Source organism: Anolis carolinensis, chromosome 4, assembly GCF_035594765.1.
Source record: "Anolis carolinensis isolate JA03-04 chromosome 4, rAnoCar3.1.pri, whole genome shotgun sequence".
Taxonomy (NCBI): Eukaryota; Metazoa; Chordata; class Lepidosauria; order Squamata; family Dactyloidae; genus Anolis; species Anolis carolinensis.
In genome coordinates, this window is record NC_085844.1 from 177,566,299 (window position 1) to 177,586,154 (window position 19,856).

General features: G+C 38.9%; 1 protein-coding gene across 8 annotated transcripts in view; it reads right to left on the reverse strand.

Moving 5' to 3' along the window:
• The window catches only part of osbpl9 (oxysterol binding protein like 9), a 99,276-nt gene that overhangs the window by 37,630 nt on the left and 41,790 nt on the right, over positions 1 to 19,856 (reverse strand). For 3 of the 8 annotated variants that reach the window (XM_003220296.4, XM_003220298.4, XM_062978312.1), the window contains exons 4-6: positions 9,489 to 9,565; positions 4,091 to 4,186; positions 2,517 to 2,564 (exon numbers count right to left, since the gene is read on the reverse strand). In XM_003220296.4, the coding sequence (XP_003220344.2) occupies positions 2,517 to 2,564; positions 4,091 to 4,186; positions 9,489 to 9,565 (221 nt within the window). Of the gene's footprint in view, positions 1 to 2,516; positions 2,565 to 4,090; positions 4,187 to 6,299; positions 6,455 to 6,502; positions 6,664 to 6,742; positions 6,841 to 9,488; positions 9,566 to 16,694; positions 16,739 to 18,530; positions 18,640 to 19,856 lie in introns of those variants that run through there. The other 5 variants (XM_062978311.1, XM_062978310.1, XM_008109573.3 and 2 more) reach the window with 4 other exon arrangements.

Below are 19,856 nucleotides of genomic sequence, written 5' to 3' on the forward strand. Positions count from 1 at the left end.
CAAATACCAAATCTTCTCTGCAGCTTTCTATGCTCTCACAAAAGCTGCATAAAAGACTGGGAATATTCCAGAAAAGTTTGGGTGGTAATGCTGAGGGCTGCAAGGGGAAGAAGGACGTGATTCTCAACCTTGTGGGTCCCCAGATGTTTTGGTCTTCAACCCTCAGAAATCCTAACAGCTGGTACACTGGCTGGGATTTCTGGGTGTTGTAGATCAAAACATCTGTGGACCCACAGGTTGAGAACTACTGCTCTAGTAAGAAGCCTTGTTTGATTCCAAGTTCTTTCACGATTGGGGAAAAACCTTCAATTTACAGAGGAGCAAATCTAAATCATATCCTTATACTTCTGTACATGAAATTATACATTCTGGAATTATACACAGAGAACATAAATCTTCCACTCTTTCACTGCGATTGTTAATTTTAAGTAGACTGAAAAGTGTAATTTGCACTGAATGGTGGGACACAAATTCATGAGAGGAAAGAATTTTTTTGCAAACAATGAATAATGTATAGAAAAATCCAAAAAATCCTATTTAATGTATTACCCTGAGTGGTGGGTACAAGGGTTTAATCTACAGAACATGGCTCAGCAACTACAATGGGCCTGGGGATCAATTCACAATGATCCTGGACCCCATAGGAAATCCTGTAATCTCTATCCCTGAATTTCAACAGAAAACCTGGATTTCATCAACATTTTTACACTTGTCTAGGAAGAAAATTTCCTAATTATGTTTGGTCAATGAGGCAGTTCAAATAAAACCAAAAGAAAATAATATACATCTAGTGCTTAAATAGAATATTCATGTCATTGGAGAGATTTAAATTATTACTTTAGGGTAATGGTGGTAATCAGGGCTCTTTTTCTTCAGTCTGAATACAACAAGCAGCTTTTGAAATATTGAGTGCCACAACAAGTCAAGAAGAAAACAGCTCATCCCTTACAGCACTAAGCTGCCATTACAACAAATTAGTACCAGAGGGCAAACAAGTACAAGGTCACACCCTTTGCAAGATTCTATACTGATCCAACCACACTAGTTAATGTAAGTCAAATCAGCAAATTATTTGCTCCAAACATCAGGAACAGCTTTTTAGACCAGTCTCAATGTTTTCAGCAAAGCTGCTACATGGCAAGCTGTTTTTATGCCGCATTCACCATACTAGATGATGTTCCTGAGAAATAAAGCTGCAATCTTGTACTATGTATTTGGGGGTTAACTTCAATCAGCTCAATTTTTCTTAGTTCTGAGCAGGCAAGCAACGATTTTTTAAAAAAGTTATTTTAATTTGAAATTACTTTGTCCCATAGTAATTTGAAATTACTGTATATACTCGAGTATAAGCCTAGTTTTTCAGCCTTTTTTTAGGGCTGAAAAAGCTCCCCTTGGCTTATACTCGAGTGAGGATCCTGGCCTGCTTCTATTCATGTCAGCTTATACTTGAGTATATAGGTATTCAGAGTTGAACTTATTAAAATCTTATTACCGTGTTTCCCTGAAAATAAGACAGTGTCTTATATTAATTTTTGCTGCCAAAGATGTGCTAGGTCTTTTTTTCAGGGGATGTCTTATTTTTCCATGAAGAAGAATTCACATTTATTGTTGAACAAAAAAAATGAACATTTATTATATACTGTACAGTAGTTGTTATCACAAACCAGCATAACCAGACAAACTGTGAATCCTATCAAGAATGTCTTGTTACTACCAATATTTCCATATGCAACACTCTATAGTACGTACATTTACTGATCCTGCATGCTCTGGCATTCTGTTTGATGGGCATGCTTCCAAACAAAAACTTTGCTAGGTATTATTTTTGGGGGAGGCCTTATATTTAGCAATTCAGCAAAACCTCTACTACGTCTTATTTTCTGGAGATGTCTTATTTTAGGGGAAACAGGGTATTATCTTAAATTACAGTTTTATATAAATATTCAAAAGCATTTAAGGTACTGATGCCTGAAATAATGCAATTTTATTAATATCTATTTTTATTTTTGAAATTGATCCGTAGCTGCTGCATTTCCCACCCTCGTCTTATACTCAAGTCAGTAAGTTTTCCCAGTTATTGTGGTAAAATTAGGTGCCTTGGCTTATATTCGGGTCGGCTAGATTTCATTAGGTTTGATAAGCTGTGCTAATAGTGTGTAGTAAAAGTACACTACTAGTTAAAGTGGGTGAAATATAACTCTTTCTTAGTTACACATTTGTTTAAATAAAAAGATAAGAAACTTTAAAAGTTTCTGCAGTGCTCTTTAGGTTTCTTTTCAGTTAATTTTAACTATACTCTGGCACAATGAAGCAGGTGAAAAACAGTCCTCAGCTGTTATTATGACAAGGGTTTTCCATTCCAGCAACTCAAAACAATTAACATCTGTAAGGTACACTCAATTAATTTATCAATTACATATGAAACAAAGGACTTGGTTGCACCTGAAGCAAAGGAAAACTGAACTGTAGAATTTTTTGGATAGGGGATTCAACATCTATACAATAATAATACTTGCTTTTCTCTGGTCATCATCTTTGCAGTTCTGAAGTTTTTCATCAAAGAGCTAAAGAAAATAAAAAGGCAGTAACAAACACTACTAGTGAAGCTTTTAAAATGCAAACAGTACATTACATTTTAAAAAATGACTTTCAGGCACTTTGTTCCATTATAATTTATTTGGTTGTGACCAATGAAAAAAATCAAATTATACTATCAGTCCTTTTAATGATGAATGATTCACAAGTACCAGAAACTGTTAGTTACTTTACCTATAAAAACCCATCGTAGCATTTTATTTTGGCATTTCAATATTATGGGATTATGCTTGAAATGTCAAGGAATCAACACAAAGTTACACATTGATCTTCCTTGCTTCTTTCCTCTTAATTATCTATACCAAGTCGACATCCTAAAGATCTTTGGAACTTTTCTAAAATAAAAGAAAGCCTGCCTGTAAAACAGGCATGGGCAAACCTTTTTCCCTTGGGGCCGCATTGTGGGCCTGAATGAGAAGGCTGGGCCAGGGCAGGAGGGAGGGTACCTGTGAAAGGGCCTGTGAGAGGGTGGGGCCGGGAGGGGTTGGGTCAGGGCCCGGGTCATCCTCAGGTTGTACTCCTGGCATAAGGATGAAGCTTCTCACTCCATCCTTATGCCAGGAGGACAATTAGACATGCAGTGACTCCCCCAATCCTCCTTCTCTCTGATCTTCAGGTTGTCCTCTCAGCATTATGCCGGGAAGAGGGCAAGACAGGCGGCAGCAGAAAATGTTCTGGAGGAGACTCAGCCCCTGCATGCCTTCCTCAGGCCATCCTCTCGGCCTGAGGACTGGACTGCTCGCACCGTCCTTATGCCAGGAGGAGGGCGAGACATATGCTGGCTGAGAGCGCTCCAGAGGGCTCCCAGCTGCTGTGTGCCTTCCTCCTCCCCCCTTTCTGCATGAGGATGCTGCAGGCCACTATGTCCTTATGCCAAGAGGACAGGGAAAATGAGGAGGACCTGAGGTAAGTGTCCAAGGGGCTGCATCCAGCTCCCAGGCCTTATTTTGCCCATGCCTGCTGTAAAGTATGTTAACCGTTCACACTACAAATTGAAGTCTCTCACGTTTTTTACTTCTGAAACAATTTAGCATTCTGATAGATCATATGAAAGAATGTATATCCCATGGTGCCAAGTAAACATAACTGAACTGAAACAGATAATAGACAAGATGTGTTGTGAGCCTGAGAATGACTCTACCCCTTACGTAGCCTCGACAGATATATGGCATGTCCTTTAACAACTTTATACAAGGCTCTAATAGGGCATGGCTCCTCTAGAATGTACAAAGAAATTTAGATTACTTTATCCGTTGCACATACATCTGTTTGTTTCAGTGATAAACATGAATGTATCTACAACAAATATATAAGTATGGAACTCCTATTAAATGGCTGAAACAACTAGAACAAGAATCAAAATGAACTGGCTATATTAATTTCAACATTTGTAGCATTTCATACAATTATTTAATCGGCTGGGAGGAAATCCAAGTAGGCATTTACTATTAAATCAATTAAATTAATGGTATAACTGGAAGAACATTGAACATACCTTTAATTGGTCTATCAAAATTTGTAAATAGGCATCAGCTTCTGTAAGTTTTTTATCAAAATCTTGGACAGTTGGAACAAATCCAGAATCCACACCCTGCATAAACACAGAACAAAATCAAATGTACAATACGTAAACACGTTTTATTGAAAGAATAAACAGAACTCTGTTTGCTTATTCCTCTGCCATTCATGAAACATTGGTCAGCAACTGAGTTAAAAAACATACTGCACAGAAACACCTTTATCAATATGAAAAATAAATTATTATTTGATGTAGGCATAAATGAAAACAATATATAATTAAAGCATGAAAAATGCCATAGTTCTCTAACATCATATCAGAGTTTTGAAACTATATTCTGGAAAGGTTATTTTGTCAGATGTTTTATAGGGAAGTATCATATAAAGACACTGTTCTATACTTGTTTCCTTACAAAATAGAATCTGACTCATGAATTCTCAAGCTATATTAAGCAGAACTAATATTCCAGTACAGGCCTATGAACAGTTTTATGTATGTTTGCTCCAGAACAGCCTATCTCACACTCTGTCACCTTCTTCTAAACCAGAAGCAAGAATAAACAAGTTATTACCTGATTAAGAAACAAAATATATGGACATACTAGAAAACAGATCTGATATTAGAATTAGATAGGAAAAGAAGAAAATTAAGTAATCCAGACTTCATTTTACACAGTAGGAAACGTACAGAAACATTTTCATAAATAATTGTAAATCCTCATTCAGATATTCCAAACATCGCAATGTTTACGTGTTATTTAAAAATGAAAGCAGAAAATAACCTTACAAGCTCACTAATCAGAGCATGCAATTCAGCTGCCAAGGCATATTAGGATAAATGACACAAAATATACTGATTCCTCCTGAAGTATCAAGGAAATGCACACGATGCTTAAAACTACCACGGAATGCAGTCCACTTAAAATCTCCAACACAACTGAACAATAACACCTTCTCAGGAAATGAATATATGAATACTTGTTAAGGAAATATCTTTTAATTTAGGGATATTCAGGTTCTACCGAGAGTAAGGTATGGTAACAAGTGAATTCATATATTCATTTCATAAGAGATCAGCATGCATCATTCAACCACATTATAATCTTTACTGCTGTCAGATTGACTGGGACGTATGGCAAACCTAGGAATACGACCTCCAGGTCAACCCATTGGCAACAGCTTGCAAATTCAGGGCTATGGGTTCTTTGACTGACCATATTCGTCAGCAATATAGCCACTTTTCTACTGTTTTCCACCCTACCAAGTATTATTGCGTTTTCTAATTAGTGCTATCTTCTAGTGGGATGTCCAATTACAACTGTTCCATTTTATCTTGGCTTCTTGGGAGAGTTCTGACTTGATTTGCTCTAACATTCATTCATGTGTCTTTTTGACAGTTCACTGCATCTGCAGACCTCTCCTCCAACACATTTCAAGTGAGCCAATATTCTTCCTGTCAACTTTATTCAATGTCCAGCTTTCATAACCATGTATTAAAAATCAGCTGTACAACTGCATATACAACCCTGACTTTGGTATTAATGACACAAGCTTCAAGACATTACAAGCAATAGATAAACATAAGTCTAGTTGTGGCCAACTCTGGGGGTTGGTGCTCATCTTAATTTCTAAACCAGAGCCGGCATTGCCCATAGACGTCTCCAAGGTCATGTGGTCAACATGACTGCATAGAGTGCTGTTACCTTCCCACTAGAGCAGTACCTACTGATCTACTCACATTTGCATGTTTTCGAACTGCTAGGGTGGCAGAAGCTGGGGCTAAAAGTGGGATTCAAACTGCCAACCTTTTGGTCAACAAGTTCAGCAGCTCAGTGGTTTAATCCGCTGCGCCACCAGGGCTCCATTTCAAGCAATATATCTGTCAAAATACTATAACCTTTAGAATAGAATAGACTCACAGTGGTTACCTGTCCCTTAATGTTTCCCATATCCACATTCCCAGATCTCTTTAAAAAAGTGCAAACAGTTATGGAAAAAATCAGCTGTATTATGAGAACAGCACACCAGTAGGTACTGCAGGAGCTCAGTTCTCATTCCATTCAGCAGTGTGGCAATCTTTGTACTGGATCACAATGTATGACCCAATTCCTCCAGCCACTCAGGAGCAATCACTGCATTTCAATTTGCAATATGAGCCCCAAGGCCAACGAAACGACATTACTTACATTTGACAGGGACCTTCAGTCCTCACTTTCAAACATAGTCCGAACACAAACATCGTTAATGATCAACTAATTTTCAACAAACAACGGCCTGCTTGGAGATCCAGCTTCTAATACAAGCAAGATCATTGCAGTCCTAGCCACTTCCAGGCTGAAAGATCGAGAAATATGCCTCCAATATTCAGCCCGCTCTTCCTTTCCTGTACCTTCGGCACAGACTCCCAGAGAAGATCGGACCTGTTTTGCCCGGGACTGGCTCGCTTTGTACGTCCCTCCCTGCCTTGCCTTGCCTACCCCGCTGCAAAGGCACGACAGGCGAGGTCACCCACGGGAGGGAAGGATCCAGCTGTGCGGGTGGGCCTTCCTCCGCGCAGCAGGCCGCCCCTCCCTTCCTCCCTGCTGCCCACTCCGACGTGACGCCACTCGCGACGCAGGCTCCTACTCACGCAAGCCATAGGTGCCCTTCCTGCTTCCGGGCGGGGTCTCCCCGAGGCTGGGCCCCCTGCCCTCAGGGACAACGCCGCCCTCCCCTCCCTCCCTCCCTTGTCCGTCCGCCGCTCGCCTCCGCACCAAGGGGCCTCCCGATTGGCTACGGGTCAGGTGCCTCCCTGCCCGGCCCTCCCTCTCCTTCCTCTCCCGCTGCGAGGGGAGCGCGACAGACACAAAAGAGCCAAGCGCATTGAGCTGCTGCCTTCCCTTCTCCCTCCTCCTCCTCCTCCTGGGAACCCGCACGGCGACAACGTGCCTCCAGACTCTGGAGTCGAAAGGCCACTTCACCCTCCTACGGCGACGAAGCGCTCCCAGGCCACGCGAGTTCATTCAGTAGGTCTTTCTTGCCCGCCTCCTGGTTCGGCTGACGCGCCAAAACGCCTCCGGCCGCTTCCTCGCCGAAAGCTCTTTCCGGTTGGAGAGGCTTTCTTTCGCTAGCCGCCTCCCGCCCTCGCCTCGCCGCCCTCTCATCCCGTCCTTGCGCACAGACGTGTCCTCCTGACTAAATGCAGGGCCTTGCAGCCTCCATGTTTTCCGTACTATACATTGACATGGGCCAACGACAATAGAAACCAACCGCCTCCAAAGGCATGCCACAGTGGTTGCTATTAATCGCGGAAAAGATCACTAAACTAACGCGCATTGGGTTGCTGTGAGTTTTCCGGGATGTATGGCTATGTATCAGAAAGGAGGAGACCATGAAAATGAACAAAATCTGGCTACCGGTATTTAAAAAAACTCTAAAATCTGGACAGCAAATAAATACCACTCAGAAAACAGAAGAATTCCGAGCATGAATCAATCGTGGCCAGCTAACACTTCCCAACAAAGGAGTCCGCCTGGCAGTAAACAGCCAAACCTTGAAACTGAAAGACTATTGAATGCTAGTCAAGGTGGCCAATTGGAACACTCACACTTGCGTCAGGCAGACAAGAGTTCTTTCTCCCATCTTGAACATTCCACAGATATAGAAACCCCACTTGCAGAGTTTCCAGTAAACCTCATAACCTCTGAGGATGCATGCCATAGATGCGGGCGAAACGTCAGGAGAGAATGCTTCTGGAACATGGCCATACAGTCCGGAAAACTCGCAGCAACCCAGTGATACCAGCCATGAAAGCCTTTGACAACACCAATGCACATTAAAAACCGTCTGAACTACACTACAGTTAGGGGGGGCAGCCTGATGAGTGCTTTGAGCCCCCCACTACCCCTCTAGAGACTAAGGTTCAAATCCCTGCTAAGCCACTTATAGGTGACAGCAGGCAAGTCACACTCTCAGCCTCAAAGAAAGGAAGCCCCCCCCCCCAACTGAACAATTCTTGCCATGACAGCTGCACTTTAGGCTCTTTAAAAATCACTTGAAGACAAGCATGTCTAAATGTCCTTATCCTTAAATGAAACTAGGATCTAGAAAGCAAAACATTTGTGCTCTTTGACCTTTGGTCTGGTTATCAACTTTTAACAAGACTGAAACTAAGATTTCAAAACAGCAGTCTCGAGTTTTGCTTTGATATGATGTTCCCAAATAACAGACATTGGTGGTTTCTAATGGAGCATACAGGAAACAAGCATCATTATCTATCATTATTTGTACAATACTATAAAAGTTTATAGCATTCTAAAAGCAATAAAGATAACATGAAAATATTCATAATGTAAACAGAACAGAGATCTAGGTTCGGATGGTGGCTTGTTTTGCAAAGGCTGTGAACAAGAAACTGAGCATTGTTAGTTACAGTAAAACAGCTTTTTTTCATAATATGAAGAATTAATAAGATAGATAGCTTACATTTTAAAGTATCTGTCACTTGGCCTTATCCAAACCCCATTTACAAGATTCCAGGCCATCTTAAAGCCAATGCCATTTTCACAAAATAATATTTTCTGCTAGAATTAATCTTTTACTTAGCCTATTAATGTATGCATGAAGTAGTTCCCTGGTAAAAAGTTGTGAATACTGGTTCCGATCCTTAACTCACACTATACTACCACCATCTTATCTGGAGATGCAATGTCCATGATTTCACACGTCCACACTCCAAAAAATATCTTCCCTCTCTGGAAGTGTTTCTGGACCTCTCCAAACCCTCCATACAATTCTATGGGATACTTCTCCCCCAAATATAGTCAAAACAGGGTTTCCTATTACCTGCTCTTTCAGGCATCCATGGGATGTTTGTGTGTCTTGGAACTTATCCCCCATGGTTACAGGGGTTATGCTGTATTTCCATATTACAGATATATATATTAAACACAACATGAAAACAATAAAACACAGAAATGGAAAAAAATATCTTAGAAAAGTATCATTAAACAGACTACAGATAAGGCATCCCCCAGAAGTCTCCATAGTGATCTCTAGCTCTTCACTACAAAGGTTTCATACACAAACTGGCAACACAGCAGCAATGCAAAACATACCCATTATCTTCTAGATGGATATGTAAAATGACCTCATTTCATATTCAGTGGAAGAGATATTATGCATTCATGAATATGGAGAAGAAATTGGTCACACGTTCTCTGCCTCAGAAACTTCCATGATAGGGTCAACATAAGTTGGAAATGATGTGAAGGCACACACAGGAAAAGGGGTTATATTTGATAAAACCGGATTATTCTGTATTACATTAAGAATGCATGTATCAGTTTCAACTTCATCTTAACCCAGCATTCTCACAGAGATTATAATAAACTCACCTGAAGTTGAAGGGTATGACGTAGGATAGTTTCTTCTAAAGCATGAATCCATTTCTCTCTTTCATCAGCATCTCGAGCTGGAAGAATATTAAAAATGCACAGAAGTGGTCTTAATATAATGGGAGAAATTAAACTACTCTATGAAAAATGGTTTTGTCAGTCTGCTATTAAACAAACAAGGTAATAATTAAATAAGAGTTGGCATGAGAGTAATTTTATGTGTAATGAAAATGTCTGAAGCTACTGGGGAGCAAATCTGGAGCAGTCATTTGAATGAAAGCAAAATGTTGACCAATGCTCCAGCATACTAAGAGAATTTAATTACTAACTAACCATACAATAGCTATCATGTGCTGAACACCAACTTAGAAAAGGACATAAACATGCGAAAGGGGCATGAATTCGGGATTCTTCATTTAAAAAATAACAGGACAGGTTGCCATTCCCCTAAAGTTTATTATACTTCAAGTTTAAATAATAATGCTAGTTTTACATAACATACTCATACTGAGTTTCAATCATTTTACTTTTAATAAGTATACATAGAACACCCTAAAAGCAAATACCTGGGTTAAACACATCACAACTCCAGTGCAAGCAAAACATGCAAATTAATTTGTGAGGCCATGCCTTGAAGTAAACTAAACAGGCTATAAACAGACAGAATGGAAAGTGGGAGTGACATACTATTTTGATGCAAGTGTCCTGTACTATGGGCACTTCACTCTCTTTGAGATGATACATTTGGCTATTCTGATAGCTTTCAGTGATCTTGACAAGAGTTTTCCGAATTTATTGGAAGAATGTCAAAACACTTTGGGCCTTCAGTTAATAATAATAATAATAATAATAATAACAACAACAACAAATTTATTTTTATACCCTGCCCCATCTCCCCGAAGGGACTCGGGGCGGCTTACATGGGGCCTTGCCCGATAAAACAATCAAATATCAAAACACAGCAATAAAACAGTTATCCAATAAAAACATCAATTACAGTAAAAACAATCGTTAAAATCAACATAAAACATACAATATTAACACTGGAGACTAATTCATAGAACCCAGGCAAGGTGCAACATGGGCCGAAATGGGCCGAAATGGGGAAGGTAATTTCACAGTTGAAATGGACAACGTGCAATATAGCATTGGCAACACCTCGAGAATGGGGCTATTATAAAATGGGCAGATAGATCAGTCCGACACCAAATTAAGTATCAAAGAGCCAGGTTTTTAAGCTCCTACGGAAGGAGAGGAGGGTAGGGGCCTGCCTGATCTCTCTAGGGAGCGAGTTCCTAAGCCGGGGGGCCATGACGGAGAAGGCCCTCTCTCTCGTCCCCACCAACCGCGACTGTGAGGGTGGTGGGAGCGAGAGAAGGGCCTCACCGACGAGCGAAGAGAACGTGCGAGTTCACGGAGAGCCCAAAGTTCTTAAGAAAAGGACCCCAGAGGGATCACCAAAAGATGCAGAAAATGCTACTGTAAGCCTTCTGAAAGACTTGACGTATACATTTCACAGCTGAAATAGAATATCTTGCCAAGACAGTATCAATGCTTGTCAGCAATAGTATAGTGGCAAACAAAAATGCAGTTTCCAGCCACGTCCTACCTGAGATGACTTTGCATTGTAGTGCTAATATTAACTTTTCCCCAAGATTACACTTACAATAGCTTGCAAACACAACTGATTTCAACATAGTTAAAACTATACAAAAAGTAAACATTAAAATATAATGAAACTATTAACACTACTAAAGCAATTTAAAACAACATAAAACAACTACTGGAGATTGTGGTGGCTTTGTAATTACAGGGATTCCTGGATGGGATGAATTATCTAAATCCATTTCAGTTTGGTTTAAGGTCTTGTTGTGGGATGGAGAGTGCTTTAGTCATCTTGGTGGATAGTCTATGGCAGAAACTGCACAGGAAGAGTGTGTCTGTACTGGTTCTGCTGGACATCTCTGCAACTTTTTACATCATTTATCATGGTATCTTTTTGGATTGCCTCACTAGGGCGGGGCTTGCTGTTTTACAGTAGCTGGCTGCCAGTCCATTTCCAGGTACAATTCAAAGTGCTGGTGATGACCTGTATGGCTTAGGTTCAGGCTATCTAAAGGATCATATAGTTTTACTAGCTGTGCCCTGCCACACGTTGCTGTGGCTTATGGGAACCATTTGTTGACCAGGTGGAATAGCAGTAAATAGCCTTCCAGCCTCAAAGCCTGGCCATTTCCTTCTTATGTGAATCCTTGTTTGGTGAGCTGGAATACAATGGAATAGGCTTGCTGCTTGAAAGGCTGGCCGCTTTCTATATAGGGGCATCCTTCCTTGGGCAGGTTGAATGGGACAGAGTAGCCTTGTGGCCTCAAAACCTGAGGGTTTTCTATCTAGGGGAAATCTTGGTTGGCCAGGCTGAACAACACTGAATAGCCTTGCTGCTTGCAAGCCTGGCCGTTTTCTACCTTGTGGAATTCTTGGTTGGCCAGGTTGAATAGCAATGAATAATCTCAGTGCAGCAAGTTTGAATGCTGCAATTAGTCACCTTGATTAGCATTTAATGGCCTTGCAGCTTCAAAGCCTGGCTGCTTCCTGCCTGGAGGAATCCTTTGTTGGGAGGTGAGAGCTAGCCCTAGTTGTTTCCTTTCTGGAATTCCCGTTTTCAGAGTGTTGCTCTTTATTTACTGTCCTGATTTTAGACATTATACTGTATTATTATAACACAGCAATTATTATATATTATATTTATAATCTTAAATGATCTGCTTAGAACTGGATTATATGAGGCCCCTTCTACACAGCTGTATAAAATCCACACTGAACTGGATTATATGGCAGTGTGGACTCAAGGTAATCCAGTTCAAAGCAGATACTGTGGATTATCCTGTCTTGGCATTCTGGGTTATATAGGTGTGGAAGGGCCTTGAGTCTACACTGCCATGTAATCCAGTTCAAATAAGATAATCTGTATTTTATAGGCAGTGTAGAAGAGGCCTGCGTGAAGAAGCCCTGGGCACCATTGTTGCTGAGTGGGTTGCTAGGAGATGAAGTGAGCGGGGCCTGACCTTCTAACTGGCAGCTAGGGGGAAAAGGCTTTTCCTGGTCCTCTAATTTGGAATTTATTTTTCTAGGTTTTTTTTTTGTTTGAATTACATATTTTGGATGACTATGTCTTTTGTGGCCAAATTTGGTGTGATTTGGTTCAGTGGTTTTGTTATTTACTCCATAATAAAACACACACTACAGATATATATATATATATATATATATATATATATATAGAGAGAGAGAGAGAGAGAGAGAGAGAGAGAGAGAGAGAGAGAGAGAGAGAGAGAGAGACTGAGACTAGAATATTAGGGCTTTCTGATCATCTGAAGAGGCCCTTCTTTCCATACTACCACCACAGGCTTGTTTGGTGGGAACAGAGAAGAGGGGGCCTTCTCAGTGCCAGCTCCCACTTTTTAACACTAACTTCCTAGGAGGCCAGGATGGCTCCCTCCCTCTTCTCCCATCAGCACCTGAAAACATTTTTGTGCTACCAGCTTTTACTGATGTACTGTGTGGCTTATAGCGTTTAGTTATTAATTATTTAGCTTCACAAACTGTGTAATTGCATTTTCATTAACTTCTATATTTGTACATTATAAACATGTTTATGTATTTCTAAAATTTGTATTATTTTGCTAGCTGTCTTGAGTCACATTTTTGAGAGGAAGACAGGATATAAAGAAATAAAGAAATAATGACAAGAAACACACATAACCTGAAAATTGTATCATCAGCAGTGATTGTCTCTAGTTTCCATTCTAAGACAGAGTTTAATGCTTTTAATTACTCTGATTTTATCTGCTTGGATTTTAATGTATTCTTCATTATATTATTTTCTTTATTGTTGAAATGTTTTAAGTTTTTGTCAAATATGTTGTGTCATTGTTGGGCTTGTCACTGTTGTGAGCCGCCCCGAGTCCCTTCAGGGAGATGGGGCGAAATATAAAAATAAAGTTTATTATTATTATTATTAACTACAAAAGGTAAAGGTAAAGGTTTCCCCTGACGTTAAGTCCAGTCATGTCTGACTCTGGGGGTTGGTGCTCATCTCCATTTCTAAGCCAAAGAGCTGGCGTTGTCCGTAGACACCTCCATGGTCATGTGGCCGGCATGACTGTATGGAGCGCCGTTACCTTCCTGCCAGAGCAGTACCTATTGATCTACTCACATTGGCATTTTTTCAAACTGCTAGGTTGGCAGGAGCTGGAGCTAACAGCGGCCGCTCACGCTGCTCCTGGGGTTTGAACCTGGAACCTTTCGGTCTCCAGCTCAGTGCTTCAATGCACTTCACCACCAGGGTTCCTCTATTAACTACAAAACTCATGTTCAAACTACCTGAAATTTTAGGGTTTTTATTTCTTCTTCCATCTCCAAATTCTTATGTCATTTAAGATGCAAGTCCCTGAGTGCTCTTGTTGTGGCTACCAAGGCCACCCATTTGGGGAGGGGACTGCTTTAAAATCCCCCAAAATGATCTTTAGGCATATGTAGAAGACATTTTCACACATATTTCGAGGACTTCTGCAATGTAGAAACCAGGGGTCAAAACAAAATTTTGTAAAGTCTTTCCTAAAAATTGCCTCAAAATGCCCGCAAATTGCCTTCTATTGCCCAGAAAGACCCTGAACTGCTTCCTTGCTCCATATAGAGTGTTTGGAAGCAAAATGGTATATTTATTGTGGGAGAAGGTGCAGCTTCCAAGGGCTCTTGGAAAGCTAGTGTGGCTCTCACTGTTGCCTACCCTAACTTTGGTCTTATGGAGAAAAGAAAAAAGTCCCTGAATATATCAAGATTTCCTAGTTCTTTTTTTAACCTATACATGTATGGGTTTTGGATCCACATTCTTTCTTGAATATTCTGGGTTAGCCACCCTCCCCTTCCTCCCATGTGCTCTTCCCCTCCTGTTGCTAATATGTCACATCTAAATCAGGCAACATTTAAAAAACTGTCACCAAGTTCCACTGAGCCCTTTTTAATTATTCAGATGTTGCTTTCAAGGTATTAAAGTGTTTTAGAAATATTACACTTGAGGATCATTTTATTTTATTAATAGCATTCCTCTTTTCCTTGTGTGATCTTTATTGAATCTGAGTACTAGAAACAGTTATGTTTCTTTATAGTGTTCATTTTAACTATTCCATATATGCAACAAAGAGACAGCCATGGTGCTTTTTGGGGGGGGGGGAAGTTTAATTTAAACTAATTTGAAGTGCGGGAATGGAAAGTTCTTGGTGAAAGTTCCCTGTGAAGATTGTGGAATGGGAAAATGTCATGTAGATCTAAACGAAAAAACAACCCAGGGACTTTCTGTATCTTTTAGTTTCCTACAATGGGCCATTAGTTACTAAAAGATTCTGGAGAACTTGAACAATTGCAATATTTTGGTGCTACCGGTGCTAATAGCAATATCACTTGATGTATTTTCCAAAACAGATATCTCTGTGAGAGTATACATGTGCATGTGTTTATTCCAAGCTGTACAATAATATGTACAATAATAAATTACCACCAAAAAACAAAATAGAAGGAAACTGGCATTTTTCAGATAACCATCCCCAGAAAAGATGTCACAGCCAGCTAAGCGTCACTTTCCATATCAGATTTCTTTTGTTCTCGTCCACAAAACATATTTAGTCAGAATAAACATCCACTACAATCGAACAAGCCTACTTATCCATGAGATTAATATAGGATTTGTGTGATTAACATGAAGTAATTCCCTTTCTGCATCTTTCCTCAGCTACCTAGAGCCTGCTAATAATATTTTTCATTTTCTCCCAAAGTGACCAGACAAGTTGCCAGGACAGAGGCAGCTGCCAACACACTTTCTACATATCACTGCTACAAAGCATTATTAATGGAAGTTGGACAAAAAGTGGGTGGTATCGGTTACACAGAACTTCAGGTAGCATGTGATTGAAAATAACATCTCATTACACCTAAGCTGTACCTGAAACACAGAGAGAAGACAAAGTACCAGTAGTTGTCATTTGGTACCAGGATCTAATCAACTGCCATGACATACAATCTATTAGTAGATATCATAGAAATTACTTAATGGGAATCAAGAAATGCCCATATTAACATGCTCTGTTGTATGTTCCTAGGAATGATGAAGGCAAAAATAACAAGCATAGTGTTTGAATCCAACAGGGTTGTAGTTTTCTAACTAAGTTTGTGTTAGTAAAAAAATACTTATCTAGGAGTTACAACAGAGATAAAAACTATTCAGCTAAAATGGACTCATGGAGGTTGTGCTTGGTCCTACTCCAATACTCTCCTTCTCAAGGTCATTGCTATTATACTATGAATAGGATCCAGTTTCTGGATACAAATACCAGAATCCAGTATATCTTTCCTGAGACCTAAACATTGTAAAAGTGCAGTAAAGAAACATCAGATACTTGCTTAACAGAACAAGAGATAGCAGCAATCACTCCAACTTCTGTATAAGAAATATGCTAATGAGATAACTAATCACTACTCAGGTCTCCACCCCATGAATCATCAGGTGCAGATTTGAAAAATATTTCAAATTTCCAGATAGTCTATACTTAGACACAAGTGTTATGACACAGATTTCAAATATTTTCAATATTAACCTCCTTAATAAGACCTCCACAAAATTATTCCGATAAACAGTAGCCCATGTCACAACTGTAATAAAGGTGAAGTCTTGTTGGACATGAAAATGGCTTACTTGTAAAGTCTTGTAGTTTTAAAAAAATTAATTGGAGTTCCACACACACACCCAAATCAAATGAGGCCTATGACACTTTATGAATATACACATGCGTGTGTACATTAATTATGCTTCCAACTTTCAGTCAATATTAGGTACCTCCATGATCAAATAGTAACTTCCTTTACTCAACTTTCTGGGGTGTCACAAATCCTTATAGGAGCCACAAACGACATCACATACACATATACTGCTACAGCTGCAGAACTACTAAATACCCAGTAATCTTCCAGAGGAGAAAAAATTGAGAATTAAGAACAAAGTAACTGGGAAAATCTGTTTTAACTGTATTTTGGATCTGCACTAATCTCCAGGATTTTTTTAAATACAGCTTTTCAAAACTGTAAGGGGACTTTTACACACTTCCTGTTCTTGCTTTAAAAATTGTAGATTTTGAGGTAGAGAATTGAACCTACCAAGATTGCCCATCTGTGATACAGTCCCACAATACTCTAGCCTGCTAGAAGGAACAAACAACAGCAAATTTACTCAACAAAACGTTTGTTACCACTGTCCTTCATCAAGCCAAACTGATATGAGATTGCTATGCACTTACATACTGGAGAGACGTGTAGTAAAATACATTATTATTATTATTATTATTATTATTATTATTATTATTATTATTATTATCATTATTACTATTACTAATACTACTAACATTAGGGTGTACATTAGATTTGATGGTACATTAGATTCAATTTCAAACTTGAAAAACACTGTTGATCACGCTGATCACGTTGATCCTTGCTAGTACTGCCCCCTCTAAAGTATCCTCCTTGCATCTGTGTTTGTTGTTTAACTTGCAAATGCTACTCTATGGAAAAGGAGAGATGACATTGTGGTGCTCATTGATTTTGCCCAGAATTTGATGATTGGTTCTCTAGAAGACTCTATTAGACCCATATTCAGTATTTTTGCTGAATGGCTCACAAGTATTAAGTTATTTAACATTTAACCTTGAACAATATTCCATTAACTACTCTGGATTGAGACCTTGTCATAAGGCAAAGTACCATAATGGTAGAGTATTTGCCTATCATTCTGTAGATGGGGTGATTGGGTCTGCTTTTTTTTTTTTTTTGGTGTTTACTATTTATTATTCAAATAGTAAAACATCGCAAGGGTGAATGACATAGGTGAGTACATAAACAAACAAAAGAGGAATTTACTTTTATAACTAAAAGAATGAATTTAAAGTAGACCCAGCAAGACTTGATCTCCTCATCTACAGAATTATATGCAGATGCTCTTCTATTATACTACTTCACCTTATGACAAGGCCACTAAATTAAGAGCAATTAGAGCAGGCATGGGCAAACTTCGGCCAGGTATTTTGGACCTAAATTCTCAGAAGTTCCAGCCAGCTTATTGGTTGTTAGGAATTGTCCAAAACACTTGGAGGACAGAAGTTTGCCTTTGCCTGGTCTAGATTGTACCGATATATTTAATAGGACAACCAAAATGGCTGAAGGTATTGAGCATGTATGAAACAAATAAGACTGATTCTCTGATATTACAAATATTTGTTATTTCAAACAGCATTTCCAAATCTATCATATTAAAGCAGTGGTTCTCAACCTGTGGGTCCCTAGATGTTTTGGCCTTCAACTCCCAGATATCCTAACAGCTGGTAAACTGACTGGGACTTCTGGGAGATGTAGGCCAAAACACCTGGGGACCCACCTGGAGAACCACTGCACTAAAGAGATGAAGGTGTGCCCTTTCAGCAGAAAAAAGTCAAATCATACAACTGGGTAGTACTAAGGTAGGTTCTTGTATAACTTTAAGTACAGCAAGCAGATAGTAATTGTCACAGTAGAACAGAAATACCAAATAGATATTAATCTTGAATACTGGTAAATAAATACTTTTATGCCATAAAGGACATGCTTAATTATTCTCTTCTTTGCTTTATCCTTTCCAAAAGGGAATACATCAAACAATAGCAGAAATCCTGTCTGATCTGAGAAAAGTTTCTCTTACTTTTGAACTATACAACATGATCTCAACACCAAATTTTGACGACCCAAAGACAAAAGATTTTACTAGCTCTAACAAATCTTCAAACATAGGTAGAAACCCAAAATGTTGTATTATTGTGCTAAAATTTATATGCAATGTATCTGAAGGCTATAGACAACCAAATTATTACATAAGATTAAAAACTCCTTAAGGACATTACAACAGATCTTTGTGAGTGAAATACAACATCTGTAACAGCCATACAAGGATTTATAGCAAAAAGTTACTCAGCAAAAAGAGAAGCAGAAGCATTCTTCCTTTTCTTCTTAGGATCTAGGCAACTAGCAGGCAAGGTCAGATTTTGCAAAGCAGAATTTTCCCCTTCTCTGTGTCCAGCTGTGGCAAGAAGGGAAGGAATTAGTGTAGACAGAGAACAAGATGGAGAGAAGGAAAGAATCTCAATGTTTCTCCAATCCGTATCCATCAAATTCAAGAAATCAATAGCATCAAGGAAGAAATCTGGATGCTCTAGCACAGTATGAACAGAATGTGCAGTGAAATATACAATCAAATAAAAATGTCTGTTCACATGCCAAAATAGAATTTGGTGTAGTTGCATCATTTATTCCTATGAGTCAGGTCACATTATTTCCACAAAGAATGGGAGAGCTCACAATGCAGAGGGGGAAAATCCAACATACTAGAAAATTCTATATTTCTTCAATATAAGGTATAACACATACTCCAAAATCTCTTCTAACATTCACAAATTATGTTAATATTTGACCTAATATTGAAAATCCTGTGAGCAACAGAATACTCTATTCTCCTGTTTAATAAGGCAAAGAAAGAACTATAAATACCAAAACCATTTCCAAGAAACATGCAAGTAATCCATGTCAATTTAATCAAAACCTTAATCTAGGACTTGCTCGTGTGTATACTGTGATGATGTGCACACACCTCAATAAAAGTCTTTCCCATTTATCCCAGTGGAAGGAAAACCACCATATTAATATGCATGCACATGAGGTAAACAAAGAAAGGTTCTGTTTACAAGGACATACAATAGAATTTATAAGCATTTCACAAATAAATGAATGTTATTCTTTTAGCACTTGATTATCTTCCTTTGTCATTATACCTCTCATGTCATAGAAAGGAAAAATGTTCAACCATATATAATTTCTTTTTGATGTATATAAAGCTAGCCCATTGTACATTGTTTTACATCTTAAATACAATTCAATTTCCTATTATAAATAGAAATGCATAGTCAGCATACTCAAAAGCTAGTAGAAAACACAAATCATCATAAAGTCACATTTCATTTAATTAAAAGAAAGTACTTTGTAATACTGTGTACGATAGTTATTTTAAAGCAAAAATGTGTTATTAGGCATTCACAACATATCATTCTACTATGAAGTGTCCATTTCCCTCAAGGCTTTTCTTTCTGCAGCCAACTACAGAACTGCTGCAGGAGAACTGCAGAAGATATTCCCTTAACAGCTGCAGTAGAAAGAGTTCATCCTTTATCTGCATTAAGGTATCTAATACAGCTGCTACTGTTCAATGAACACTTGCTTATCAGCATAAAAAGTTACTTCCTT